At 41.8% G+C, this 16,303-nt stretch overlaps 2 protein-coding genes across 4 annotated transcripts in view; both read left to right on the top strand.

The window, feature by feature from the left end:
• Positions 1-1,489, top strand: part of CZH5orf34 (chromosome Z C5orf34 homolog) — a 13,192-nt gene extending 11,703 nt beyond the window's left edge. Inside the window, exons 12-13 of the mRNA XM_009899384.2 lie at positions 618-822; positions 1,342-1,489. Coding sequence (XP_009897686.2) covers positions 618-822; positions 1,342-1,489 — 353 coding nt within the window. The remainder of the gene's footprint in view (positions 1-617; positions 823-1,341) is intronic.
• On the top strand, positions 1,474-16,303 carry TMEM267 (transmembrane protein 267). Of its 3 annotated transcripts, none has more exons than XM_054177943.1 (4): positions 1,474-1,572; positions 3,388-3,522; positions 6,699-7,086; positions 15,873-16,303. In XM_054177943.1, exons 3-4 carry the CDS (start codon positions 6,763-6,765, stop codon positions 16,206-16,208), a joined length of 660 nt encoding a protein of 219 aa, XP_054033918.1. In that variant the 5' UTR covers positions 1,474-1,572; positions 3,388-3,522; positions 6,699-6,762; the 3' UTR covers positions 16,209-16,303. The 3 variants fall into 3 exon arrangements, with proteins under 3 accessions (XP_054033918.1, XP_009897682.1, XP_054033919.1); XM_009899380.2 differs by lacking the exon at positions 1,474-1,572 and adding an exon at positions 1,684-1,834; XM_054177944.1 differs by lacking the exon at positions 1,474-1,572 and adding an exon at positions 2,631-2,667.

Raw genomic sequence — 16,303 nt, 5'->3', positions numbered from 1 at the left:
GTCAACTTCTGCCCCAGCTTGGTGTCATCTGCAAATTTACTGATGATGGACTCAATGCCCTCATCCAGATCATCACCAAAGATATTGAACAGGATGGGGCCCAGCACTGATCCCTGGGGGACACAATGAGCATCCTGTTAGTTTTGCTGACATCTGCTAACCATTCTTTAAAGAGATGATTGTTGTTGCTCTGGTACTTGTTGCAGTACAATACCTCCCTCTTTACCAGCTAATTTCCTATTGTTCCATTGTGTTCAGTCAGCTCAGAAAAGTTTGCTGTGTGGCATATGCTCCAAAGCTCCTTCAGAATTGTCTTGAATCCAGTGTTCCATATTACTAGTATGAAGAGTGCATGCTGTTAAGCTGTACCGTGTGACAACAGATATTTTCCCTTTCTAAGAACCTTTTGGATAAATTGAAGTCTTAGTTAAACATGTTTTCTGTAAATGTTGTAGACATTTTAAGTTACACACTCTCTTACTCTTTAGCTTTATGTAATTACTATGCTATGAAATGTCAGACTTTGCTGTGTAGAATGAGGAATACAAATAGGGAGAGGTATTTCTCTCATTGGGAGGAAGAGTTTCTAATTTTTTCTCTTAACAACATAACATTAGTTTTATTGGATAATAGCAATGTTTTGGAAAAGATACCTGCTGCAACAACCAATCCATCTGGTATTACTGTCAGAGAAACAGAGAACAGGAGTGAGCTGGAAGAAACCAGTGAAAACTATGTGCTGGAGGTTTTGGAAAAAAATTCTAAAGTAATTCAGGATATTGAATCCCTACTTGCATCTTCTGGGAAGTCAAGCCTCAGCAGGTGAAGACCAGCGTTCTGCATCTTCACAAGATCTGTCCCAGCTATGCCTGGGTAAGCTTTCAAGTGCAAGGGGAGTGAAAGAGACAGTGTTAACTTGCCATTAGAAGACCAGCAAAAGTCTTATCACTTGCCAATTGTACATTGTGAGTAAGCAAAAAGGTAGAATGGTGGAATAATGGAGCATAGCTGTACAGATGTAATTTATTTTTGCAGAGGCTTTGCAAGCTACTTTGTTTACTGCTCCAGTGACTAGGGTAGGGGTAAGCAGCTGAGTGTAAAAATGGGCATTTATTCAGAAGCTTATACCAACTAGTCCAATAGTGAATAATTTTTTTCCAAAATGCTTTCTCGTCGACTGCTTGGAGTAAATAAATTCTTTATTTAAAGTGTCTTCAGCCTTTTCTGGTGTGTAATCTATCACTTGCTGGTGCCCCGTATCTTTTGGTGATAAAATGCTAGCCTGCATTCTGCCGTGAGTTTCTCTTTCAGCGCTTGATGTACTCTTGCCGGCTTTAACAGCTATACAAAAACTCGCTCTCAGAACCGCGGCCCACCTCTCTCACACCACTGCGGCCTAGGGCACAGAGGGGAGGAGACAGGGGCCTCGCTCAGCCGCGGCGGGCGGGGCGGCGTCCCAGGGTGCTCCGCGGCCACGCATGCCTCCTAGCTCTGCGCCGGCGGGGCGTGGGGCGGGTGGCTCTGCGTCAGCTCTTGGCGCGAAGGGGGCGGTTGGTGGCGGCCGCGCTTCAGGTAGGCGCCGTGGGCGGCGGGGAGAGCTGGGCGCAAGGAGAGGAGGAGGAGGGAAGCCTCCTGGTCCTACCCGGGCTGTGTAGACGCGTGCTTTTCATGGCTTCAGCTCCTTGCCACGGGACTGAGGTTTCGAGGGTCTGTTGGTGAGGGAACCCTGGGACGTTTGCGAAACAGTGAATTTTGCTGGGAATCAGCTCAAACGGGGAGAGACTCAGAGCGGTCTGACAGGAGCCAGCGTCGAATTCCTGTTCTAATAATACAGGTACCCTTACGTCCTGTCAGGTCCTAGCATTAAAAGCGGTAATGCGGTGCCTTACCGAAAGCGGTGCCGTCCTTAACCTGTACGGTTCCATAACGCTCCTGGCTCCGTGTTTGCTGTAAAGATGACAGTACATTTTTATTTCAACCGGCTGAGGGGCTTCGCTGCTGGGTGTTGGGACAAAGCGTGCCCTTTCCTCAAGACATAGAAATGGTGGCTACTCTCAGTAGTTTTAGATGTGTGTCTGACGCATGCTTGTCTTTCCTTCGTCACTGTCTTCAGCTGCACATTAATTGTATTTTAAATTGGATTAGCAGTTTATTATCTGAATGCTGTTGTAGGTAATGAGGCTAATACATAAACTCATACTTTTTTTTTCCCCTTCCCTCCCCCCCGCTTCTTCTCTCCCACTGGATAGTACTGTGGTCTGTTTCTGGTTGTTAAGTATACTCTTCGGGGATATTTCTTTTAGGTCTTTCTTTTAGATGCCTCTCAGTTCCAAAGTACTCATTAAGGAGAATTTCTGCATTTTGGTGTCTCTGTATCCTTTTTCTAACAGTTTATGGTCTCTAAAATAAAACAGTTAAATCCTGATTTTGTTTCTCTGCATTTGTTTTACTTAAATTTCATTGTGGATTTAATTCAGTTTGTTCCTCAGTATCTTGGTGAAATCTTACTGATTTTTTTTGGTGTGTTTTATCCTCTTTCCTCTTAGGCTTCTTTCTACCCTCCATCCCAAATAATGCATTTCAGTTATTTGACAGATTTTCCTGTAAAATACAGCAGAGACAGACTAAAAAGAGCAGTTGTGCTATGGACATAGCTCTTGAGTGCAGGTAATATGATGCCACATTTTGCTTTCTGGTCTTCATTCTGCCTCAAGAGACACATGTTTGCACATTGATGTAGTTTTCCAGTTATTACTTCTATTTCATGACATATAATTCTGAAATAATATTTCAGGCCTTTTTAATCTGTAGTGATGTTTTTCCTGTGTACCTTATATACGCTAATAATACCCATTGCAAAGCGGTGTAAGCCTATCACAGGACTGATAGGAATCTCTTGCAGATTGAATTTATAGGTCTCTGTTTGTCTATTCCAAGGAACCTAATTGGTGGAATTAAATTCAAAAGAGATCTCTGAATATAACTCAAATGTTTCATTAGATGGAAACCTTCCAGGCACACAGTTACAAGGAGAAATCTGTTAAAATAGATCCCTGTATGTTTCAAAACACAATTACTTAAAACAAAAGGCCTGAAGTGTCCTTTTCTGACTTTATTACATTGGGGGTTATGAGATTGTAATTTTTTTCTTTTAATCTTGTTTTATGTTTGTTTTGGTTTGTGTTTTTAAGGGTTTAGGTGTTGGTTGGTTGGGTCTGTTTTTCTTTTGTTTGGGGTTGGCTTTTTTTCCCTGCTTTCTGTAACAGAACTTCTAAGCCCCAGCTGAAATTGCTTTTAGCTCAGTTATATTTGCTGGGGAATTAATTTAAAAGATATTGCTTCTTTCTGCATTTTTGACTGGTTTTCTGTTTTTAGGTATGCTTTCAGTTTTCTCAGGATGAATCAAATGGTGTTGAGTCTTTTCTGTGTTGGAGTGGGCAAACTGAATTCAAAAAGCTCAACAGAAGCTCAACACTGAGGTGCAGACCACATTTCCTCCTGGAATAAGGCAACAGTCTCAGGGTAAGTTTGATTCTGAATACTTGCGTGCTATTTAAGGGTATGTCGCTGCATCAGCTCTTCACAGATGGGATTCTTACGTGGATTTTGTGGTAATTATAAATTAAATCCAGTCTGCCATGATGTTTATATAGAAGAAACATTTGTGAGGAGACCACCATTTGTTCCTTCAGATACAGTTTATTCATAAATGTGCTGTATGTTGTAAAGTCACCCACCAAAAAATGGTAGTTCGGGTATTTTAGGTTATGCTTTGTCTACATGCTGATTCAGAATAGGCACAGTTATGGTTAACAGGCTCTAAACTTGACCCACTTTTTTCCATCTGTATGCAAAGTCCATGTATTATTCATGCTTTCTTCTCCCTCTCTTTTTTTTTTTTTCAAACACTCTCCAAATACATGATTCTGGGGGCAATTTTTCCATAAAGATTGATGCCAGTAGTCATGTTTTGTGGATAGGTCTACAATAAGCATGTAAATAATTTGAGGGAACATTGTATATTTTCTGAGACTTATCATCAATAATGTGTTTAAAATAACTACTTATGATGTGTCAATGTTGTTAGAAGTATCAATTTTTAAAGAAGTCTGATATCCTCATGAAAATCCCATTTAGAATATAAACTTATCTGATAGAACTAAATGAAGAAGGATTATCAAGATTTAATGTATTGCACAGAAATAGCAGCCTCTTGGGAAGGATCTGTTTTTAGATAGGATGTAGGCTTTTAAAGTGTGGTCTGTCTCCATGGCTCCCCCCAAAAAAAACCTCAGAAGAGCATAACAGCTGGGATGATTAGAACTGGTGCTGTCCTTCAAGGGCTGCTTTTCAGTGTGTTTAACATAATGAAGCTAGGGAATGCATCACTTACATGGAGACTTTTATTTCAAAAGTGTTCTTTTTTATGTTATCACAGAAATGAGTACTCTCTCTTCCAACAGTTACTTCCTGGGAGTTGCTGGGTTATCTTTAAGATCTCTAATTATCTTTGGAATTACTTCTGAAGTGTCAAGCACTTATTTAAGGACAATAACTATTCCCAAGAAATACTTTGTACAAGAAGGTTTCATACAAATTACAGAACATAAACAGTTTTCAAGGACTTCTAAGTGATTATTAATGCTAAGAGCAATGCCTTTATTTTCAAATTACAATGGTGAATTTTTGAAAAGTAAAATCACTGGAATTAACTATTACTAAGTATTTGGTGGTGGTGGTGGTGGTGGTGGGTTTTTTTCCCAAAAAAAGAGATAGTATGCAGGTAATGTGGCAGGCAATAGATGAGACCTAAAGTAACAGTAGTGGTTGCTGGTGGAGTGCATACTGAAAATAAGCACGTGTAGTTTTACTATCCAAGACCATCTAGTCCAACAGCTCTGCCAGAGCAGGCTTCCCTAGAGCAGACAGTACAGGATGGCACCCAGGTGGACTTTGAACGACTCCAGAGCTGGAGACTCCACCACTGCTATGGGCAGCCTGTTCCCCTGTTCTTGTGCTCCACCACCTTCAAGGTGAAGAAGTTTCTCTTTGTGTTTAGATGGAACCCACTAGCTCTTGTACTTTCAATGGGAAGCACTGAAAAAAGGCTGGCTCCTGACACCCACCCATTAAGTATTTGTAATACATAAGAAAAATAAAAAAGAATTCTTGGTCTCCAAGGTAAAAAGCCTCAAGCTCCTCAGCCTTTCACAGAATCACAGAGCATTAGTGGTTGGAAGGGACCTCAAAAGGTATCTAATCTGACCCCTCTGCCAGAGCAGGATTACTTACAATAGGTCACAGAGGAATGCATCCAGGTGGGTTTTGAATGACTCCAGAGAAGGAGACTCCACAACCTCTCTGGGCAGCCTGTTCCAATGTTCTGTCACCCTTACAGTGAAAAAATTCTTCCTTATGTTTATGTGGAACCTCCTGTGCTCCAGCTTGCATCCGTTGCTCCTTGTCCTGTCATTGGGCATCACTGAGAAGAGCCTGGTTCCATCCTCCCAATGCTTGCCCTTCACATATTTATAAACTTCAATGAGGTCACCCCTCAGCCTCCTCCAGGCTAAAGAGTTCCAGCTCCCTCAGCCTTTCCTCATAAGAAAGATATTCCACTCTGTTAATCATTTTGTGGCTCTGCAGTGGACTCTTTCTAGCTGTTACCTGTCCTTGAACTGACTGGCGCAGAACTGGACACAGTATTGCAGATGTGGCCTCAGGAGGGCGTAGTAGAGGGGGAGAAGAACCCCTCTTGGCCTACTAGCCACACCCCCTCTAATACGCCACAGGATGGTGTTGGTCTGTGTGGCCCAAGGGCACATTGGTGGTTCGTGGTCATCGTGTTGTCCACCATGACTCTCCTGCCCCCTCCCCCCCCTTTTTTTTTACTGCACCAAGAGTACCCTACAGTTGTCATTGTTGAACTTTATAAGTTCACTCTCTGCCCAGCTCTCCAGCCTGTTCAGGTCATGCTGGATGGCGGCACAGCCTTCTGGTGTGTCAGCCCCCACTCACAGTTTTGCATCCTTAGCAAACCTGCTGAGAGTACACTCTGTCCCTTCATCCAATGATTGTTTTTTGTGTTTATAGTAAAGATATTTTAGTGGTTCTGGTTTTCTTAATGCATATTCTATATACCAGTGTCCAGGCTAAACAGGAGTTGGTCAGCAAGGGAATGCAGGGTGATAATACACATGTTTACAAAGCAAGTAAATGAAAATACTGGTTTGAATCATAGCTTAGAAACTCACTTTTAATAGTCCCTGCATAGAGAGCTGTGATTCTTAAGTATCAGTTCTCAGAATCCTCGAAATGTTAATTTTTTTTGTTGTTACAGTGTGAAAGACTGATGAATATCATATATTCAAGGCCAGGAGGAACCTTGGAATGTTATTCAGTGTATTGTCATGGACATGTTGCAGATTATTTTGTAAAATCTTAAGATGTCAGAAAGCAAAGTTAGAGCTTTCCATGTTACAGAAATATTTGTTCTAATTCAAATGAGTGTTGTAATTCAGAGCTGTAATGTTCAAGTCAACAAAATGACTTCAACTGAAATAAAAATTTCCCTAGGGATACTATATGCAAATGTTGAATTTGGGGGGTTATGCTCATTTGTAGCTGTGATAACAAATGCTTTGTCCTAATGTATGTTTTTCTTCAATAATTTTTTTTCTGTTCTCTGACATTTACAGAGCAATTGATGATACAAAGGACAATGCACAGTGTATATCATGGTGACATTTTGTGTGCTATGACATGGTTTTTGCCATGGCATCCGAGACTGAAAAGGCCCATGCTCTTCTCCAGACTTTCAGTACAGCTTCAGTCATTTCAAGTCTAGGTTTGGGAATATTCTGCTTTGTAGTAGACAGACTTCTGCAGTTTTCCTTCATTCAGCAAAATGACTGGCTCCGAGCCTTCTCTGATAATGCAGTGCATGGTATACTGGGAATGTGGTCCTGGGCAATAGTGATTGGACTGAGGAAGAAAAGTGACTTCACTGAGGTCACTCTGGCTGGATTCCTCGCCTCTGTCATTGATGTGGACCACTTCTTTTTTGCTGGCTCCCTGTCGTTAAAGGTAAGTGATTATTTTCTTTCTTCATCACTCTGTGCTTTATTGCTCATCTACCATATCCTAGACAAAAAAAGTTCCAATGATACTTTAAAGAGATATATTTTTAATAGGTAAATGGAAATTGTATTTGTATGCAGTTGTTACGATTAAAAAACAATTACTATTCTGCTTCTTACAAGGCTCTGAAAAACAAGTTCTGAAAGCACTTGCACATGATACCCCCTGTGTGTACCACATAGTTTGTATTCAAGTTAAACCTTTAGCTGCTGCTGTGCACACTTACATATAAAGTGGATTATTCAATTTCTATTTACGATAAGGGGTAGAAATATCTGGAAAGTCACTAATCCAGCTGCTGCTTGATTTCATTCAGCCTTACTGACTAGTAAATTTGGTTTTAGCTTTAACTAGTTCTCTCACAAACAAGCCACTGTCACTTTTAAAAAGGCAGTCTGAGCTTGCTTGTAAATACAGCTTGTTGTAAGAAAAATCATTTTAAACAAAAACAAAGAGTTAAAATGCTTAATAAAACTAAAGAAGTGAATTGGCTCTGGTTAAAGGATATGTGTGATCAGCATCCTTTTGCAGAACTGCTTGTTTTAACAGTTTCTCAATAGAATTAATACCATGAGATCTTTCTCCGTGGTTCTTCAGTAGTCCAGATGTGTCCTCTTGCCCCTTTCTCACTCACATACAATACATGCAGCATCATGGAACTATAGAATGGTTTGGGTTGGAAGGGACCTTTATATGTTTTGTAGTGCAACCACCTTGCAGTAGGCAGGAACATCTTTACTGAGATCAGGATGCTTGTATATCCTTCATCTTCTTGCCTGCTCCAAATGTATATACTCAGTTTTCAGTCTCTTCTGTATACTTTGCAAAACGTGTATGCCTTCTGAAATCTCTGACTGTGCTAGCCCTGGCTGATGTTCTCTTCAGTACTACCTCCAGATCTCATATTTCAGGCAGGCACTCCTCACCACCAGCTAGATCCTGGTCCCCATGACTAGAGCTCTGCCACTGTGCTTGTTTGCTTTACTCAGCAACGCAAGGCCAGTTTGATTACATTAGTGTTGCTAGCCTACACAGACAGATAGACTAGTTACCCTCCTTCTCCTCAAAAAAATGTACAGCCTCATTTACACGTGGACCTGCACAGAGAAGGGGAAGATACCAACCTTCATCCATTCAACCAGAGCGTAACTTAGTTGGTTGACTTCTTTATCCTCCTCAAATTTGCTTATAGTAGTGTTACACTCCTGATATGAATGACAGAGACAACAGCTCCTAGGAAGCAGAGGAATGGGAGCTGTTTTCCAATGGGAGAATAATTTTTGTTTACCTACAATATCTTTATTGTGAAGACATTTTCCTATTTGTGCATTTGACCGCTTTGCCTCTTAGATTTGTCTTTAACAAAGAGCATTTTCACAGAATCACAGGCTGGTTGCTGTTTGAAAGGCCTTCTGGATGTTATCTAAAACCTGCTTGCTGAAGCAGGTTGCTTGAAGCCAGTTGCTCAGGACTATGACCAGGCAACTTTTGAATATCTCCATGAATGTAGACTCCATAGCCTCTCTGAGCAAACTGTTTCTGTGCGCAGTCACCATCACAGTGAAAAGTTTCCTTACAGTTAGGAGGACCCCTCTGGTTTTCATTGTCTGCCCAATGCTTCTTGCCCTGTCAGCAGACACCAGTGGAAATAGCCTGACTCTATCCTCTTTACACCTTCCCCTCAGATTTTTGGTACACCTTGATGATGCCTCCTCTGAGATTTCTCATCTCCAGACTGCACAGTCCTAGCTCTTATTCTTTTCTTATATGCAAGATGCTCCAGTCCCTTCATAATCTGAGTGGTCCTTTTCTGAATTTGATCTCTAGTAGCCCCACGTCTCTCTTACACTGGGGTGCCCCAAAGTGGTCTCAGCACTTCAGAGGTTCACCAGTGCTGAGAAGAAAGGGAAAGATCATCTCTGACTCGCTGTGTTCCGAATGTGGTGCAGGGTAACACTGACCTTTTCTTTGCCACAAGGTCACATTGCTGGCTCATACTCATCTTGTTGAATAACAGGCTGCATGTCCTCAAAACTGCTTTCCAGCCAGTCAGCCTCCAGGATGTATTGGTGCCTGGTGGTGTTCCTTCCTAGGCAGTCACAATTGTTCCCTTTTCTGTTACCTTTTACATACAGAAATACTATAAAATTCTAAAACTATGTGAAGAAAACCAGAGTTAGTTTGGTTGATAGGTGCTAAGATACTAGGTATGTGTAGCATTTATAATTACAATTATTTTCATGTATATTTTCTTGGTTTAAAATGAGTAAATGCAAGTAATGAATAGCTAGTTCTTAGAAACTCTTGTTAAAATTTTACTATTTTTCCTTGCATTTATTGCCAGTACTTTTTCTCAGTTATGACCACTAGGTGACACTCATCACCAATAGCTGTTTAGAGAGTTGAATATTGTGTGGTAGACCTGTGAGCTGACCTGCCTTCAGTGAAGCAAGGTGAAATACACTTACACTTCCCATGACGGAGAATGTTTGTGTAACCTATATGTAGTATCACAGAATCGCGGAATGTTAGGGGTTGGAAGGGACCTCTAGAGATCAGCAAAGAAGGATCACCTGGGGCAGACCACACAGGAATGCATCCAGACACGTCTTGAAAATCGCCGGAGAAGGAGACTCTACAACCTCTCTGGGCAGCCTATTCCAGTGCTTCGTCACCCTCATCATAAAGAGGTTTTCCTCATGTCGAGGTGGAACCTTCTGTGTTGTTGGACCCCCACAAGTCCATGGGACCAGATGGGATCCATCCTAGGGTGCTGAGAGAGCTGGCAGATGAGCTGGCCAAGCCACTCTCCATTATTTTTCATCAGTCCTGGCTCACTGGAGAGATCCCAGCTGACTGGAAGCTGGCCAACGTGGTACCCATCCACAAGAAGGGCCGGTTGGATGAGCCAGGGAATTACAGGCCTGTCAGCCTGACCTCAGTGCCAGGAAAGATTATGGAGCAGGTCATCCTGAGTGCAATCACGCAACACTTAGAGGATGGCCAAGGGATCAGGCCCAGCCAGCATGGGTTTAGGAAGGGCAGGTCCTGCCTGACCAACCTGATCTCCTTCTATGATCAGGTGACCCGCCTGGTGGATGTGGGGAGGCCTGTGGATGTAGTCTACCTGGACCTCAGCAAGGCCTTTGACACCGTTCCCCATAGCAAACTCCTGGCCAAGCTGTCAGCCCATGGCTTGGATGGGAGCACACTGCGATGGGTTAGGAACTGGCTGGAGGGCCGAGCCCAGAGAGTGGTAGTGAATGGTGCCACATCCAGCTGGCAGCCAGTCACCAGTGGTGTGCCCCAGGGATCAGTGCTGGGCCCCTTGCTCTTTAGCATCTTTATTGATGATCTGGACGAGGGCATCGAGTCCATCATCAGTAAATTTGCTGACGACACCAAGCTGGGGGCAGGAGTTGATCTGCTGGAGGGTAGAGAGGCTCTGCAGAGGGACCTCGACAGGCTGGGCAGATGGGCGGAGTCCAACGGCATGAGATTGAACACATCCAAGTGCCGGGTTCTGCACATTGGCCACAGCAACCCCATGCAGAGCTACAGGCTGGGGTCAGAGTGGCTGGAGAGCAGTCAGGCTGAGAGGGACCTGGGAGTGCTGGTCGATGGTAGACTGAACATGAGCCTGCAGTGTGCCCAGGCAGCTAAGAGGGCCAATGGCATCCTGGCCTGCATCAGGAACAGTGTGGCCAGCAGGAGCAGGGAGGTCATTCTGCCCCTGTACACTGCACTGGTTAGGCCGCACCTCGAGTACTGTGTCCAGTTCTGGGCCCCTCAGTTTAGGAAGGAGGTTGACTTGCTGGAACGAGTCCAGAGGAGAGCAACAAAGTTGGTGAGGGGTTTGGAACACAAGCCCTAGGAGGAGAGGCTGAGGGAGCTGGGGTTGCTTAGCCTGGAGAAGAGGAGACTCAGGGGTGACCTTATTACTCTCTACAACTACCTGAAGGGAGGTTGTAGACAGACGGATGTTGGTCTCTTCTCCCAGGCAAGCAGTACCAGAACAAGAGGACACAGTCTCAGGCTGCGCCAGGGGAGGTTCAGGCTGGATGTTAGAAAAAAGTTCTATACAGAAAGAGTGATTGCACATTGGAATGGGCTGCCTGGGGAGGTGGTGGAGTCGCCATCACTGGAGGTTTTTAGGAGAAGACTTGACGGGGTGCTTGGTGCTGTGGGTTAGTTGCTTGGGCGGTGTTGGATTGGTTGATGGGTTGGACGCGATGATCTTGAAGGTCTCTTCCAACCTGGTTTATTCTATGTATTCTATGTATCTTGTACCTGTTGCTCCTTGTCTTGTCACTGGATGCCACCACAAAGAGACTGGCACGTTCATCTTGACACCCACCCCTCAGATATTTGTATCCCAAAATAAATTATTACAATTTAATAACTTACTTTATTCCTATATTGCTTCAGTTTCCAAGCAGCTCACCGCTGTTTTTCTGATACCTAGCCTTGAAGTATTGTTGTTGACAGTCAGGGTCTTTGTGATATAATGCAATCCCCATAAACTTCTCTGCTGTATTATTACCTGGCTAGCTAGACCTGATTTTAATATGTGATTTTGCTTTCTTCAATATGGTGTCTTTCACTTTTATGTCATAACTTCAGGCTGTTGCCTATGTAATTTATTACTTTGTGGGAATTTTTTTACTACGTGCTTGTTGGTTCTACTCTCATCCTTTTCACACTGCAGGACTGAGAGTAACTGATTTAAGAGCCTACAATGTTTACTGCTTATGCAACACATTACTGAGAAACAAAAGAGAAATATAATTAACCAACCACACCACTATTACTAATTTATAATAATAATAACTTTTCACATTACACAATTCATCACTCTTACATCTGATGACAGGTTACTTTTTTTTTAAGTAACCTTCTATGCAGCACCAAGGCAGTATTGCCTTCTACCTCCAGTTCCTACCTTAACACTATTCTAGTCATCTGCTCCTGCTGACACAGCTTGCTGCTGTGATGACTTGGCTGTTGAGCTGTTTTTCACTGCATCATCACTATTTTTCTGGAGTATTCAGGTTAAATAGTCACCTCTAGTATTTATATGTTTACTCTGATAAATACTTGTGTACCAAGTAGCATGTAATCTGCCCTTTTGCCCACTTTATTTTTGCAACAAGTATAACATCTACAAAGACTTTGGTATTTAGAATTGCTAGTTCCAGCATAGTTTTTACTGTGTGTTAGGTGTGCACAAGTGTAGAAGAATTTAAGAATCAGTGTTTGAAGAATCTGTCTTGTTGATGAGCTCTAGAGGTGAAAGTTACTGCAGGTTGCCACCATACTCAGCATTACTGATAGAGAAGAACAGCGTGATGGGCAGCTAGCTCCCAGTGTAACCCAAGATTGCATTCCACTCCCTCACATTGCAGAACAGAAGCACAGAAATTGCTGGTTTGCTACTTAAGACTCATCAGCTTCTGAAAGTGTAGAGAATGCATTTGGTGGCAAACAAGATAGTACCAGCAAACATACATAACACAGCAGATAACATGCTGACTGAAGTGGGCTGTACAGGAGCATTTCTGGAATTGCAGAATAAGCTTTGTGCACACACAATTAATTTAACTTTGATCAGGCTAAAAACTTAGGACATGAGGTCTTGGGTGATAGGTTGGACTTGATGATCTTTGAGGTCTTTTCCAACCTTATTGATTCTATGACTTCAGGCTTGTGAAGTACCATGGAGTATGAATGAGGGAGCCCATGTCGTTACATAAATTCCATGATGGTGTACCTCTGCATAAAAGCAAAGAGTTTACTTGGGTTCTTCTGCATGTTATTGTCTCTATGTCTCCAGCTGCTCATGGCAGTCTGTGAGAGGGGCTGGAGGAGGAGGAACTTCAAGAAGATCACGCACCTAATTGAGTATGTAGGCAAGTGGAAGGGTGATTTGTGAATAAAATCTGTTTGCAACTGCAGCCTGATCTTTGTCATTGTAAAAGTTCCCCCTGAATGTACCCAAAGCATAATAATCTTTTTTTCCAGGAGGTTTAGGGCAGAAAATCATACTTCTTTTTAATTTTTCTTAGTATCTGGTGATTTCTACAGGAAAACAAATGTACTTGTTAGGAGCAAGAATATAACAGCTTCTATTGCCAAATATAAATATGTGTCTCTTGGTAACTCAAGGATGTAAATGTTCTAGTTAAGTTAAAAGTTAAGAAGTTAAACTACCCTTCTCTCAGAACTTGGGCAACAGTGTTTCAGAAGCCTAATGACTGTACTGCAGTTACAAAATAGGGTTTTGTTTTGCTAAGACTGAGCACTCAGGTTTGCAGTATCAGCAACCCTGCCATCTGAAATTGTGTGGAAAACAATAATTAAGCATTGCTTCTCCAAAACTGCATAAAGATGGGCAGTGATACTCAGAAATTGTGTCTGTAGTTAACATTCAGATTCTCCTCAGTATTGCTACCTAACCTCCACAGGGCAGAAGCAAAGGGCTCATTTAGACTTTGACACTGGGTTTTTTTGAAGTGCACAAGTAGTGACCAATTAGTAGGATATTTGCCAAAATGTATCATCATTCAGAGTGTTGTTTTATTCAGAATTAGACTTGTGTGGATTTTTTTTTTAAGGCTCTTGCTGATAATGATGTTGTAGGGTCAATAATAAACATTTTCACCATTATAGGGTTTTTCTACTCTAATTTGTGAAAGAGAAAATACATTATTTGCACCAACTTTAAGGAGCTGGTTCCATACCATTGCATCTGAAACTTGCTGAGACAGTTTATGAACTTTTTAATCCTATCACCCAATTTATAAAATTATGAACAAGGCTGTGTTGGGAAGCTTAATAGAGCAAAGCTTTCTGCAAGCCTTTTGATGTTGATTTCAGTTGAAGTATAGGCTGTTGTGTTCCAGCGTAGTCTGTAAGCTTCCATGTCTCTCTTTCTTGGCTAAGGCTACATCAGAGTTTCCTTACAGGGCATGCATGGTTCCAAACCTAAATCACCTAAATTTTCAAAATTATCCATTAAAACTTGTTATAGATGACTCCAGGTAAAAGCTTCTGGTAACAGTTTTATTGGGACTAAAAGATCTTTAAAAGGTAATAAATGCAATAAAAGGCAAGCAAAGCAGCACGCTGGGCTTGAGAGGGGACAAAACTGCACCTCCACAGCAGCTCTACAATAGCTTTCTTCATCTTATATAGTTACATCATCTACATAAACAAACTCACGCTAAATAGAAGGCAGGCATATGATAATGAGTCTTAGAATAGGTGGGCAGATCCCTGCTCCCGTGCGCTCTGTGTGGTAAGGGTCAAAGTATCCGCTTGCACGCATGCTCAGTCGTCCAGGCTTCTTATCTAAAGAAAACAAATTCTCAGTTCTTCTCCTCAGCCTTGGTGTCTTCAGTTAGCCAAACACATTGTCTCTGTTTTAAGTCTGTAAAATATGCAGCTCCCCCTTAGTCCTGAAACCAGGCTCGTGCAAGCTCCTGACCCCCAGTCCCAGTGCACTCTGAATTCTCCACCTTTAACACAAATCACAGAATCACCAGTATATTCATAACAAAACTTGATTAAGCTATTCCAGAGTTCCAATGTCAGGTACCACAGCTGTTAAATCCTGAAACAATACAGCTGAAGCATTAACATGTTACTGGCTGGTGTCTTGCAGTGATGCTTTGTTTGCTTTCTGCAGTAGATGCAGTGAGGAGTGAGTTCAACATAGCAATCAGATGCAGTGTCATTTGCAAAGAGTCTCTGGTGCCTGTTACAGTCTTTCTAAATGTTCATCAGTATCTGAATGGAGCCAATTAATACTAGGTCAGCACCTATATAGGTCTTCCAGTGATTTGCTATTGTATCTCCTGACCTTACAGAAACAATCAATTTATTTGTTGCTTAGAAATCCAAAATACTTAATTTTTGTATTCTTTGAATTTGTGGAGATAGTTGTGGCTGTTGCTAGTAAGTATGTCTGGAATATTTTCTCAACTCCATATATTAAAATTATTAATATCACTTCCTAAAATGGCTGAGTTTAATCTTGCTAACTAGATATTTACCTTAATTAAAATGGTCCATGAGTCTTTAAATTTCATTAACATTAAACAAGTTGTTATAGAAACCCGAGTCACAAATGATTCAGATATTGGCTTCTGAACTTATCCTTTGCCTGGTGACAAAGAATACTGTCAGGGTAATCAAAATGCATATAACTGAGAGTATACTTCTGTTGTGCTGGAAATTGCTCTTCTGTTCTAGAGACTGGCCAACTGAAAAAGTTCATGGGTGCCAACAGTAGCATAATACAGGATCTAATTTTGAAAATAAGTGCCATTAAGTCATGTTTAGTATTTCAAGTAAAGCATTTTTAATAATTCAAATGTATGGTTGGTTTCCTTTTTAACAATGTTAAAATTGAATACATACATTCAGTGCAGCAGACTACAAGTTTCTGGAATACTGCATGAGTATATGACAGATACCAGCACCTCATCCTTCTCCTTCTGTTCTGCCATTAATGCTTAATAGGATGCATGATTCATATCATACAATGGAGAGAGCAGGATCTGTCTGTGATCCAAATACTCATTTTGTTGAATTTTAACATCTACAGTGGAAAGGAACAGTATGTTTTCCTTTGCACTTCCAGTGAGCCATTTGATAATACACCTGTATTTACATGAAACATTTGTTGTCGTTACTGTAGCCATTGCCAATTACATTTTTCTTTCCCACAGGCTGCTCTGACTCTTCCACAGAGGCCACTGCTTCATTGCTCTACTGTGATTCCTGTTGTGGCTTTGACATTAAAGTTTATTATGCACCTTTTCAGGCTTAAGGATTCATGGTGCTTTCTTCCCTGGATGTTGTTCATATCCTGGACTTCTCATCATGTCCGTGATGGGATTCGTCATGGCCTCTGGATCTGCCCATTTGGAAAAACTCCTCCTTTGCCATATTGGCTGTATGTGGCAATTACAGCATCTTTACCTCATCTATGTTCATTCATTATGTATTTAACAGGCACTAGAGAATTAATGTCTATAAAGCATGGAATCCACATTGATGTGTAAGAATGATACCTCCAAAAGGTTCTTTGTATTGGCCCTTGACAGGATTTCTGACTGGGGTATTTTCTGTATCTTTCTTGCGACATCTGAGTCGGGGA

The sequence above is a fragment of the Dryobates pubescens genome, chromosome Z (assembly GCF_014839835.1).
Source record: "Dryobates pubescens isolate bDryPub1 chromosome Z, bDryPub1.pri, whole genome shotgun sequence".
Lineage (NCBI taxonomy): Eukaryota > Metazoa > Chordata > Aves > Piciformes > Picidae > Dryobates > Dryobates pubescens.
This window is presented reverse-complemented; position numbering and strand designations above follow the sequence as displayed.

Excerpts from the sequence above, each read along its gene's own strand:
- TMEM267 (XM_054177943.1), top strand. The coding sequence starts at position 6,763 with ATGGTTTTTGCCATGGCATCCGAGACTGAAAAGGCCCATGCTCTTCTC. Across the intron at positions 7,087-15,872 it reads CTGGCTCCCTGTCGTTAAAG|GCTGCTCTGACTCTTCCACA; the intron begins GTAAGTGATTAT and ends TCTTTCCCACAG.